General features: G+C 47.2%; 1 protein-coding gene and 1 pseudogene across 1 annotated transcript in view; one reads left to right on the top strand and one right to left on the bottom strand.

Annotated features, from left to right (window-relative positions):
• Positions 1-12,722, bottom strand: part of Micu1 (mitochondrial calcium uptake 1) — a 156,510-nt gene that overhangs the window by 10,969 nt on the left and 132,819 nt on the right. Inside the window, exon 10 of the mRNA XM_028776770.1 lies at positions 10,905-11,013. Coding sequence (XP_028632603.1) covers positions 10,905-11,013 — 109 coding nt within the window. The remainder of the gene's footprint in view (positions 1-10,904; positions 11,014-12,722) is intronic.
• Positions 1,959-5,362, top strand: LOC114628847 (annotated as a pseudogene).

The following is a 12,722-nucleotide window of genomic DNA, read 5'->3' as shown; positions in this document are numbered from 1 at the left end:
CCCTCTCCCCCCCAGTAGTCACGAGGCCTCTGTAGGGCATCTCTCCTCCTCAGGGTGCTTGTCCCGTTTTACACAACAGTCAACCACGCAGTGATGCAGCCAAGGCAGAAGCGATCTTTACAATGTAAGTGGCTTTAAATGTGGGAAAATGAACCAGGTCTTTGCATGGGAAATCCCTCACGAAGCAAACATTTATTTCGGATTTTGAGCTTCCTTGCCTACACTGTGAATAATTTTTACTTTACAAATGGATGACTTTGTCTTAAGACAGTAGGATCCTGGCCAGCATTTCCTTCACAGAACAATGTTTTTACAACATACAGTGAAGAGCAGAGTGCAGGGGACTGCTAGAATTTATCAGCTGAAGCTCCTCTAAGTTCTAATCCCTTCCCCACGCATGCCTGTAACACTCCCACCTCCACTGTCTGTCTAGGCTGTCTGGAGGAGCCTTGCTTTGAATTTCCTTCTCTCTCTGTTGTCACATAAAAGTGTTGAACATCTTTTCTTGTTTTAAAAAATTAAAAGTCTTGCGTTATTATAGGTGTATGGGTGTTTTACCTGCGTGTGTGCTTATCATGTGCAGAAGAGGGTGTCAGATTCCCTGGAACTGGAGTTATAGATGGTTGTGAGCTACCACATGGGTGCTGGGAAAGAGGAGCCGGAGCCGTCTTTCCAGCCTGGCGCTCTTTCATGTCTTCTTTCTTTCCTTCCTTCCCACCTTCCTTTTTATAGTTTTCCAAGACAGGGTTTCTCTGTGTAGCCCTGGCTGTCCTAGAACTCACTCTGTAGACCAGGCTGGCCTCTGCCTTCTGAGTGCTAAAGATTAAAGGTGTGCACCACCACTGCCCAGCCTGGAGTCTCTTTTCTAATAACTGAGGCCACTCTGATTGCTATCACTACCGAGAACACTGGTGTGCAGTTCTGACCCTCAGTTTCTGTCCTGTTTTGTACCACACTAGCTGTGACTAGGGCAAGTCATTTTCCTCCATCCCTAATGATTTTATTGTAGGTTAGTAACAATAAAGGAAGAGCTTAATCAAAGTGATTTCTAAACTCCCTTCCAGCCCTAAAACTTTATGACTGCCAAGTTGTTTCCTTTTTCTTTTTAATGATCTAATAGCTTCAGTCAGTTACAATGTCCATATCTTAGGGAGCTCCAAAGAAGAAACTAGGGGTGGGAGAGCTGGCTCAGCAGTTATGAGTGTGTACTGCTCTCTAGAGGACCTGGTTCAGTACCAAGGGACTGAATGCCCTCTTTTGACCTCTGTGGACACACACACACACACACACACACACACACACACACACACACCCTTTCCTTACATGCGCCCCACACCCATAATTTTTAAACTCTTAAAAAAAAAAAAAAGGATAAAGCTAAAGGTGGGATTCCTGAACCAAAGGTTGTTGGTGGCCCAAAGAAGGCTGGGGAGTCCCACAGAAGGCTGAGGAGTCCCACAGAAGGCTGAGGAACCCCAGCATCTCCATCTTGTTCAGTGTAGGCAGGCCTTTGAATATGACATACCGTGCCTGCTGTTAAGTTAGTTTACATGGAAATGGTGATAGGCCTGGTACTCTCCTGACTGATTTCTACAGGAATCTACTGTAACAACTTTAGAAGAAGGGAATGGCCGGGCTGTGAGCTGGTCCATGGCTGGACTTGCTCTGACCCAAGCAGAATCAACAGCCAGCAGGAAAAAGAAGACTCAGTCCCATATGGAAATGAAATGGATTTTGCTAACAACTGAAAACCTTTATTACAAGTCCCCTTAAGGTCTGAGCAGAGGGACTGTGGAGGTGGCTCAGTGGTGAAGAGTACTGGCTGCTCTTCCAGAAAATCTAGTTCTAGGACCCAGGTTTGAAACCCAGAACTCCACATGGCAGATCACAACAGTCTGTAACTTCAGTTCTAGGAAATGCACACAGCGTTTTCTGACCTCTGCAGGCACCAGACATACATGTCGTATGTAGACTCACATGCAGGACATACATGCAAGCAAAATACTCAGATCACATAAAATAAAAATAAATCTAGGGCTGGAGAGATGGCTCAGTGGTTAAGAGCACTGACTGTTCTTCCAGAGGTTCTGAGTTCAATTCCTAGCAACCACATAGTGGCTCACAACCATCTGTAATGGGATCTGATGCCCTCTTCAGGTGTGTCTGAAGACAGCTACAGTGTACTCACAATAAATAAATATTAAAAAAATTTAAAAAACCATCCAAAACTACACGAAAAGGTCTGAGCAGGGGCTCCAGAGGCAGCACTCAGGCTGTCGACCACCTCAGTCGCCAGCTTCTAAGGGTGTCTCTCACTGCAGAGCTGGCCTTTGTTGCTCAGCAGTAGGCAGCACACAGGGCTGCTGGTGAGCACAGTGTTTATGACTGGGAATGTCCCCGGCTCCTCGGGCCACACTTTATTTATAGCTGCCCTCGATTTTTCGCTGTGCTTTATACCTCTGCCCAGCTGCAGCGCCTCCCTGCTCAAATGAGATTCGGGAGAGGCACTAGCCAAGGTCTAATTAAGTTTTAAATTTTCTAACAAGGACATAAAAGCTGCCACTTTTTCTTTTGGGAACCTGACAGCTTTTCTCTGACTTTAAACTTACCTGATAACTATAAATTAGTCCAGTTTCACGTGGATTCACATGTAACTCTGGGCTGTAACATGATGGTTAATCTTCACTGTCATCCCCATTGGAGTTACGGTCACTTAGGAGACACACCGCTGGGCATGTCTGTGAGAAGGTTTAACTGAAGATGAAGACCCATTCTGAAGGTGAGTGGCACCGTCCAATAGGCTGGGCCAGAATGAAACTCAGAGAAAGCCAGCCGAGTGGCCTTGTTCAACTCTGCTGCCTAGTTGTGGACGGCCCCTCCCCATGCCACAGCTAGAGCCCCGGCTGTGCTGCGCTGTATCCTCTCAAACTGTGAGCCAAAATCAAACAAATGGCAGCTCCAGGGACCCCTTCTTTAAGTTGCTTTCCTCAGCAATGAGAAAAATAACCAATGCTCAGTTCTCTCTTCCCAACTGCAGACAGGACTGCAGCAGGAGGCTTACCTTCTTGTCAGCTGGAAGACTGGCCTTGACCAGCTGCACCTTTGAACTGTGGGTTGAAATAAACCTTTCCTCCAGCTGCTCTTGTCAGGGCTCAGTCACAGAAGGACATATTGTAGAACAATCTGCTGGCTCTCCCCGGGCCTGCCCACGCCCAGAATCAATTCTCTCACGTGCTAGTGCTTATCATAACTGAACTCGTAGTGTATGCAAGGAGTTGTCTAGGCCTTGAGCAGCTCATCAAGAGGTGGAAAACATGGCTCATGTTTAGATAATGATGAGTCCTTAATAATTAAAAATTTAGAAGTCTAAGCTAATAAGAATGTAAGAAATTAACTATGGTGGCCTGGAGAGATAGCTCACTAGTTAAGAGCACTTGCTGCTCTTCTAGAGTACCAGGGTTTGGTTTCCAGCATCCACACCATATAGCTCACGAGGATCGGACACGCCCTCCTGGCCTCTGATGGTACTGCACTCACCAAGTGCATAGCCATACATGCAGGCAAAACATCCATCCAAACAAACAATACACTAAAGAAGCAAGAATAGATCTATTTCCTCAAAGAACTAAAGCGGGCTACGACTACTCCTAAGGTGGTCTTTTAAGATCTTTAAAAATTATTTTCATTTTTGTGGTGTTGAAGGCCAAAGCCAGGGTTTCTTGCACATTGTTAGTGGTCTACCAGTGAATTACATCCCTGGTGTTTCATTAAGGACTAGCTTCTTGGCCATCTTGTGGGAGCGAAACCAACGCCTGGCTGGGAGCAGCCGCCGCGGAGGTCTTTGGCCAGTATCGCTTCCACCTGTCCACAGGCATGGGGAATATATTTTTGGCAAAAAAGAAATGCGCATTCTCATGCTGGGCCTGGATGCTGCAGGAAAGACAACAATTCTATACAAACTGAAGCTGGGCGAAATTGTGACCACCATTCCCACCATTGGTTTCAACGTGGAGACTGTTGAATACAAGAATATCAGTTTTACTGTGTGGGATGTGGGTGGCCAGGACAAGATCCGGCCGCTGTGGTGCCACTACTTCCAGAACACCCAAGGCTTGATCTTCGTAGTGGACAGCAATGACAGAGAGCGTGTGAACGAGGCCCGTGAAGAGCTCATGAGGATGCTAGCTGAAGATGAGCTCCGAGATGCCGTTCTCTTGGTGTTTGCCAACAAGCAGGACCTCCCCAATGCCATGAATGCGGCCGAAATCACAGACAAGCTGGGGCTGCACTCTCTACGCCACAGGAACTGGTACATTCAGGCTACCTGTGCCACCAGCGGGGACGGGCTCTATGAAGGACTAGACTGGCTGTCTAATCAGCTCCGGAACCAGAAGTGAACCAGATCCCTCCCTCCCCCTCACTTCCTCTTCTCCGCCCTCAGCTTTCCTCTCATGTGGCAAACGTGCGACTCTGTGGTCCTGAGTGCCAGAAGCTGTCTCCATGGGTTGGTCACAGTGTGCATCGCACCATGCTGTACATGTGCAGACGCAGCCTGCAGCCAGGTTTTTATTTAATGTAAATAGTTTCTGTTTCCACTGAGGCAGTTTCTGGTACTCCTATGCAATATTACTTAGCTTTTTTATTGTAAAAAAGAGAATCAACTCACTGTCAGTACTGAGAAGGGATTTGGGTGTAGGGGCACCTGGCCTCCGGGAGCCGTTGGGCTGTAGACTGGTGTCGGTATCCATTTGGTGGTTGGTTTTTAACCCAAACTCAGTGCATTTTTTAAAAATAGTTAAAAATACAGGACAAGAACACTTGAACACACAGAACGGAGACTATGCCTAGTGTAGGTTTTGCAGTTAATGGCCTGAATGCTAGTTATCAGATCACCTGTTTCCCTGGGGGAACAGGAGAGAAGGTGACGAACAAACCACCATCCGTTGCATGGTCACAGTAGAGCCCCCGTGACTCGCCTGTCTTTGGGTCACCTGCATTCCATAGCATTGTGCTTGTACTTGTGCTCACACGGTCATCTAGGGGTGGGCTGGGAGCCATTGTGGGCTGCAGGGCCTGGCTTGTACTTGGTGTGTGGCTGGGCCCAGTGGCAGCCTGCATACCCAGCTTACTCTTGGGCCCACTTGGACGCACTGGCAGGAGGCCTGGGTCTCACCAGCAGGAGTGTGTGCAAGGTGGGAGGGTCGGTCCATTACAGACCCACATCCTGGAGCACCCCCATCTCCATGTGTGAAGTAGCTTCCTCCCTCAGCCTGCAAGGGTCCGATTTGCCATCGAAAGACGACCTCTACTTTTTTCTTTTGTATTTTGATAAACACTGAAGAAGCTGGAGCTGTTAAATTTATCTTGGGGAAATCTCAGAACTGGTTTATTTGGTGTCGTGGAACCGCTCACTGCTTTCAATTCACAATTAGTAATCAACTGTTTTGTATACTTGTTTTCAGTTTTCATTTCGACAAGCACTGTAATTATAGCTATTAGAATAAAGTCTCTTAACTATTTGAAAAAAAAAAAAAAAAAAAAAGGACTAGCTTCTTTATGGAGCTGCCCCAGTAGGGTGGGGTCTTTCTCGTTAAGTGTGAAGACAAACTCAGGGCCAGATGAAGTTACACTGAGGCTCTGACTAGCATGCCTGCACACCATCTCCTCTTGCCACTTACCCAGAGCCCTGGAGCAAGCTCTCGAACGTCACCATCCCAAAACCAGAAACCAAAGGTTTTCCGAATTTAGATGATTTGTTCAACATCACTAGACGGTCCCCTACCCTCAGGGATGACGGGACCAAACCCAGGGACTAACAAAACTCTAATTACTGAGCTAAGTCTCCGTTTCTCCTAATGAGGAGCAACAAGTCAACCTCAGGTCTGAGCCGCGGAGCAGACTTGATGCTTAGTGTGATTTCTTGATACAGGCATGTTTCAGCGTGTTACACAGGAGGGCAGCACCCACAGATGCAAGGAGGCATACTGGGCCCCAGGGTTAGCACATCTATTGCTAACATCCTGAGGTGCTTTCCACCAGGGATCTGTACCTGAAACCCTTGACTCCTCTGGCAGAAACAAGACTTGCTTTGAGATTTAGAGGCCATAGCTCATTCTTAAGTTCCAGCTGGAATCCAACTATTCCACCACAGGAAGGCGCTAGGGAAGGAGTCATGTTCAATTTCCCATTACCATCTTCAGCAGATTGCTGACATAATTCAGGCAGCCCGTCAGAGGCAATACACTTAATTTTATGTGTATGAATGCACAATCAGAGTTGGTTGTTCTTATGTACTAACTGAGAGGGGACTTACAGAGGAAATCCAGTCTTTCCTGGAGACCATGTCTTCACGAGGTCAAAACCCACCAGGGACACTCCATTCTTATCCGAGATGTTACCACAAGGTTCATACAAACAACAGCATCAGCATCAGCATCATCATCATCATCAACAACAACAACCACCACGTCACTGAAACTTCCAGTATTAGGACATGATCCTGTCCTCTGATGGTGTGTCCATCAGTCTGTACCTGCTCCCTGTCAGGACTCCTTGAACTGCTTAGGCAAGCTTTAATCTGTAAGGTACAAAGGCATTCAGGAGCAGGTCTGGGAACTGCATCCTCCTTTGGGGGATTAGTTACAAGCATTAGCATATTAAAAGCCTTCTCAGGTGGTACTTAGGGAGAAGCTATGTGCAACTCTGGCATTTTCTAAGCTTCTTTAGACCACGGAGCACTTTTCTTTGCAGAGCAAGGGAGGACTCATTACCATGTCGAGCATTGCCTGGGAAAGTCCAATCAATTATGTCCCAGGGTTGGTCTGTAAGCTCTCACTAGCCAAGGAAGAAACCGTGCCAGGGCCTTGGGAAGAGGCCAGTTTCTGAAGGTCTTGACCTTTCTTTAAAAAAAAAAAAAAAGACAGCTGGGATTGATAGCAACTAGGAATGAGAAGAGGCTGGGCAGAGTGTGCCCTTTGACCCTGCTCAGCTCCCTCCACGCCCACAGCCTGTGTCAGGCAGGGCTCCACTCCTGTCTCCATGCCAGTGACCACACTGACTGGAACTCCTGTCTAGTCATCTTGGCCCCACTCCTGTGAGCTTCTTGAGGCTGGAACCCCTACGGCTAGCATGGTGGCTGTGCTGCTGACAGAACAAACATACAGCACCACACTGTGTTGACGTCGCCAGCTTCACAATGTGACCTTTAGCAAATGTACAAGGGGACAGGGTTTTGTGCAGATTTGTCCTCATGGCATCCTGTGAGTTATGTATCTTTATTCTTATCTTAAACATGTAGAAAGGGCCCAACACTACCCATGATGCTGTTCTTGGGAGCCAGGGTCTCCTGTGGCCCAGGGTGGCTTCAAACTAACTATGTAACCAAGGCCCACCTTGAAACTGTGATCCTGCCTGTATCCCCAAATGCTGGGATAACACTCAGGGGTCTCACCATGTGGTGGTGGGGACCAAACTCAGAGCTTCGTGCACAGCAGGCACGTACATCGCAGCCTAGAGCTGTGTTCTCAAACCCTACATGGTTCTTCCTTCTTTTCTGGGGTTCATCTCAGTACTAAAGTTTACACAGTTCTGTGGTGAGAGGAGGGAAGGCCTGTAAAGCAGGCAGACCTGCTCTGTCTATGGAGAAGGGAAGGAAGCCCGTAATTCATGTAGACTTACTGCTCTAGATGTGGAGAATACACGAGGAAGACAAGAATTTAGCCGGCGTGGCAGGCAGTCCACACAGTGACGTGCAGACCTTCACACAAACTCAGTGAGAGTTGCTACGGTAGACAAGAGCATGGTGGGACGCAGTGGCAGAGCCAGTCGGGGATGGGTATAGCCTTTGTAGTTATAATGGAGGAGCCTCAGATAACATCCTGGATTACCAGCTGGGCTCTAAGACCTCATAAGACCAAGTAAGTAAAGACACGTGGGGCTTCAGAGGGGACAGCCACATAGAGACAGGACAGAGATAGGAGCTATGTACCAAGCCCAAGGAGCACCCACAGCCCCCAGAACGCGGAAGAAACAAGGAAGGATGCATCTCTAGAGCCCTTGGAGGGGGTATGGCTCTGTGAACAATTTAGGTTCGTGCACGATGACTTTAAAACGCAGCTGTGAGAGAACAAATTTCTGTTGCTTTAAATCAAGCTTGTGGCATTTTTTTTTCCTCTCTGAGACAAGGTTTCTTGTATAACCCTGGCTGCCCAGAAAAGCATTCTGTAGACCTGACTGGCCTTGAGCTCAGAGATCCGCCTACCTCAGCCTCCTAAGGGCTGCCAGCACTGCTCAGCTGGAGGTTTTATAGCCGACCTGGGAGACACAGGCGTGTGGCTCACTCTGTTACTTAGCATGGAACTAGGCCTTATCTATCTCTTTGATATGTATCGATATATGCTCAGGGGATCCGATGTACAACATAGAAAGCAAACCAAGAAGCCAAATGACCCGACACCACAGGCCTGAGGGCTAAGTGTACTCTGCACGTCCAGCATGGCCGCTAGATGTAAGAGCACGAGGACCAGAGTGCCCTCTCAGGAAACGGCCCAAGTCACTTGAAAGAAACTCCGCCCACCTTCTTAATCACTATGTCGCATTTCTACTTGTTACTGCTACCCTGAATCATTTGGTTTTGTATATCCTATAATTTACACACAGATAGTGATTCATCCGTATGGTTTTCTTTAAGTGGTTCTGTTGGCTTTAGTTGAGGGGGAAAAAATCCCTCAGAGGTGGTTATTATTTCTATTTTTGTAACTTGTGACTTTAAATCTTATGTTTTTGGATTTGCACATGGTTTCTAAGCTCGCCTTGTGAGACGGCAATGCATGGAGGGCTATTCTGGAAGAAGGGCCTGGTAATGACACCCACACCATGGGTCCTCAAAAGGAATCTACAGATGAGAGGAGGCATTATTTTAAGCCAACAAATGCTATTTTAAAAAGCTATATGGATGGCCTAAAATAAAAGGCATCCAGATTGGAAAGGAAAAAGTATCATGAGTTCTGGTTATAAGTAGAATGATCTCTTTTCTTTTTTTTTTTTTTAGCTTTATTGACATATAGCTATTGTGATGGTTTGTATATGCTCGGCCCATTGAATGGCACTATTAGAAGGTGTGGCTCTGTTGGAGTAGGCGTGGCACTGGGGGTGTGGGCTTTAAGACCCTCATCCTAGCTGCCTGGAAACCAGTCTTCCACTAGCAGCCTTCAGATGAAGATAGAGAACTCTCAGCTCCTCCTGCACCATGCCTGCCTGGATGCTGCCATCCTCCCGCCTTGATGATAATGGACTGAACCTCTGAACCTGTAAGCCAACCCCAATTAAATGTTTTTTATAAGACTGGTCTTAGTCAGCTGGGCAGTGGTGGCGCATGCCTTTAATCCCAGCACTTGGGAGGCAGAGGCAGGGGGATCTCTGTGAGTTCTAGGCCAGCCTGGTCTACAGAGAGCGAGTTCCAAGACAGTCAGGGCTACACAGAGAAACCCTGTCTCGAAACAAACAAACAAACAAACAAACAAACAAACACATACAAACAAAAGACAGGCCTTAGTCATGGTGTCTGTTCACAGCAGTAAAACCCTAAGACAGCTATTTAATGTGTATAAATTGTGATTTAAGAGCTGCGACACGATGTGCTGATACGTGATACACTGTGAAGTATCACTGCACTTAGTGTAATTAAGTCTCTTTCTTCTTCTTCTTTTCATTTTATAGAGGAGCTTGACATATAGCTCAGGCTGGTCTTGAGTTCATAATCTCCCTGCCTCAGCCTACCGAGTACTTCTTACAGGTATGGGTCACTATGCTAACCTTCCAAATCACCATTTCTCTCTTTACATAATTACACGCGTTCTGGCACTCGTGAGAGTATGTGTGTATGCTATCTGCATTAAGTGTCTCTCTTAGCAAATGCAAGCATACTGTCTGGTATTAGTAACTACAGTCCCCGAGCAGTAGGCAGTTCTCTAGGATCACCCTTATCCTGTGTAACTCAAACTTTGAGCCCTCTGACCTGTCTCCCCAGCCACCTCACTCCTGGACCCTGTTGCAACTGCCAGTCTACTTGATTTCTAGAGTTTGGTTCGTTTTCAGAATTCACATGTAAGCTAGAGCCATGATCTCACGTAAGACACTAACTGACGGAATCCCCTGAGAAGGGCTGAACAAGGAAGTCCACACCTCAGATACGGATCTGAGAAGACGCATCACGGCTCTCAAGTGTGTTTTCACACAGCCTAAATGTAAGAGGAGTTTATCATACTACAAATTGCCGTAAAAGAAGCTCTTCAGCCCAGATGAATGCCTGGGTATTCAAGGATACAGGAAAAACAGCTAAAATGGCAACTACAAAGATAAATTTAAAAGACTTTTTTGTCCTTCTCGATTCTTAAAGAAATAGCATGGTTGAGAGCAAAGATGCTAACCAGACCATTCTGTCATCAAAGACCCCAACTGCCAAGTGCTCCTGGCTTCTCCTTACACATGCCCTGACTCCAGTGACTCAGAGAGGTTCTGCAGCTCTGCCTTGCTTCATGCCTGTATGCAGGCTAATCACATGACTCTGCCCTGTCTGCAGCACCGTCAAATGTATGTGCTGAGCTTGGCATCTCATGGGAAGTGCAAGAGAACAAACCACTCAGGAGGCTGCAAGCCTGCAATCCCAGCACTCGGGAGGGAGGCAGAGGCAGGCAGATCTCTGAGTCTAAGGTCAGCTTGGTCTACAGACTGAGTTCCAGGACAGTCAGGACTACATAGGGAAAACCAGCCTCAAAACAAACAAACAAACAAACAAACAAACAAACAACAAAGAAGAAAATCTGACATTTTAAGGCAAGGCATTTACCTAGTAGATACAAATTAACGCATATAATTTCAAGAAAGAAGCTTCCGTGTTTCAGTACCTTTATCGAGAGATGCTCCAGCCATGTGGTAAAAGCTTAGTGCCGTGTCCACGTCATTAATGTTCTTGAGGAAAGTGAAGAAGTTCTCCACCTCCTGGAAGGTCAGGCCCTGAAAGAGGAGTGACAGCAAAGATAAAGCAGAGCCCGTGGCAAACAGAGCAAAGCCAGCAGGAAGCACACTCCCATCTTACAGACGCTGAGCCCAGGACGGCAAGTGTGCACACCATAGGCCAAAACTTGACCCCTGAATGCCGTTCCTCATGTTGCGGTGACCCCCAACCATAGAATTATCTTCTTTGCTAATTCATCACTGCGATCGTGCTACTGTTGTGAGCTGTAATGCAAATGTGTGTTTTCTGATGGGCTTAGGTGACCCCTGTCAAAGGGCTGTTCAGCCCCCAAAGGGGTCACATCCCACAGACTGAGCACCACCCTGAGAAGAGTAACATGGCTAACTGCTTCCCCGTCACATGGAGACTCTGACACAAAGCTGCTTGCAGTGATGAACTGCTTACCTGTGCTTTCCGATTAGCCACACTGCCTACTTTACTTCCTACGTGGGTTGTGGCCATTTTACCAGTTACACAGCTTAACTAAGTCAGGACTTCCATGTGACAGTCTGCTCACAGAATCACCACAGGCAGGGATGTATGAGGGATGGGTGCGGTACTTAGTGGAACCCCAGCACCGAGAAGGAAAGCTGCTCATGAACTTCATTTAAAAGCTCTAGATGATGCCTGGCAGTGGTGGTGGCTCACACCTTTAATCCCAGCAGAGACAGGTGGATCTCTGTGGGTTCAAGACCAGCCTGATCCACAGAGCAAGTTCTAGGGATAGCCAAGGCTATACAGAGAAACCCTGTCTCAAATTTTTATATCTATCTATCTATCTATCTATCTATCTATCTATCTATCTATCTATTTATCTATCCATCCACCAAACTACCCATCCATCCATCCATCCATCCATCCATCCACCCACCCATCCACCCATCCATCCATCTACCCACCCATCCATCCATCCACCCATCCATCCATCCACCCACCCACCCACCCATCCATCCACGATGCTCTGGATAAAGACATTCTTTCCAGAAGCTGGTCAAAGCTTTGCTCTTCTTACCTCCACTCTCTATGACAACTCAAGCAAAGCATCTGTTGGCATCAGGGCCACCTGGACTCTTTCCAGGAGTTAGATAGAGTTCTACCTACTTATTTCCGCATGTCTCACACAGCACATGTGACCATAATGAAGGCAGAAGTGGAGCACTGAGGGGTGTCCTGGAGTTGTCAATGCAGCCACAGGGCCCCAGTGGACTGTCCATGTTGGCTAGCTTCTACGGAGTGCTGGTGCTCCAGGTCTCCATCCCTGAACTACAGGGCCCAGGAGCACAGTAATGAGGAAGCAGGACACAGGTCACCTACAGCTCTTTCCCAGCACTCTCCAAGCTCACAGTCAACAGAGAGCTAGAACTCTGGATGTATGATTATGTCACATGACCTTCTGTAATTTTTTTCTCCATCTGGAGGATCAGAGAATTTGAAAGCCATTTTACTGTATGATATGATGACTCTTAAGGATGTGTAAATTACAAACATCCAAAACTAAGAAGCTGCTATTAAATCAGTGCCCACAGGATCTCCCCTTGGGTCAGAGATCAGCATCCTCTTACTCCCTCCCCACTGCATGCCCTTTCCCAGTCATGAGCTTCTGTCACCCATATCCCCAGGAGTGGCCACTATGTGACTTTTAGGGGATTTCTTCCCATTAACAAACCAAACCAAACCAAACCAAACCAAACCAAACCAAACCAAACCA

This window comes from Grammomys surdaster, unplaced genomic scaffold (genome assembly GCF_004785775.1).
Source record: "Grammomys surdaster isolate TR1022 unplaced genomic scaffold, NIH_TR_1.0 273, whole genome shotgun sequence".
Lineage (NCBI taxonomy): Eukaryota > Metazoa > Chordata > Mammalia > Rodentia > Muridae > Grammomys > Grammomys surdaster.
The sequence above is the reverse complement of the archived record's forward strand: the minus strand, read 5'-3'. Positions and strand labels throughout refer to the sequence as shown.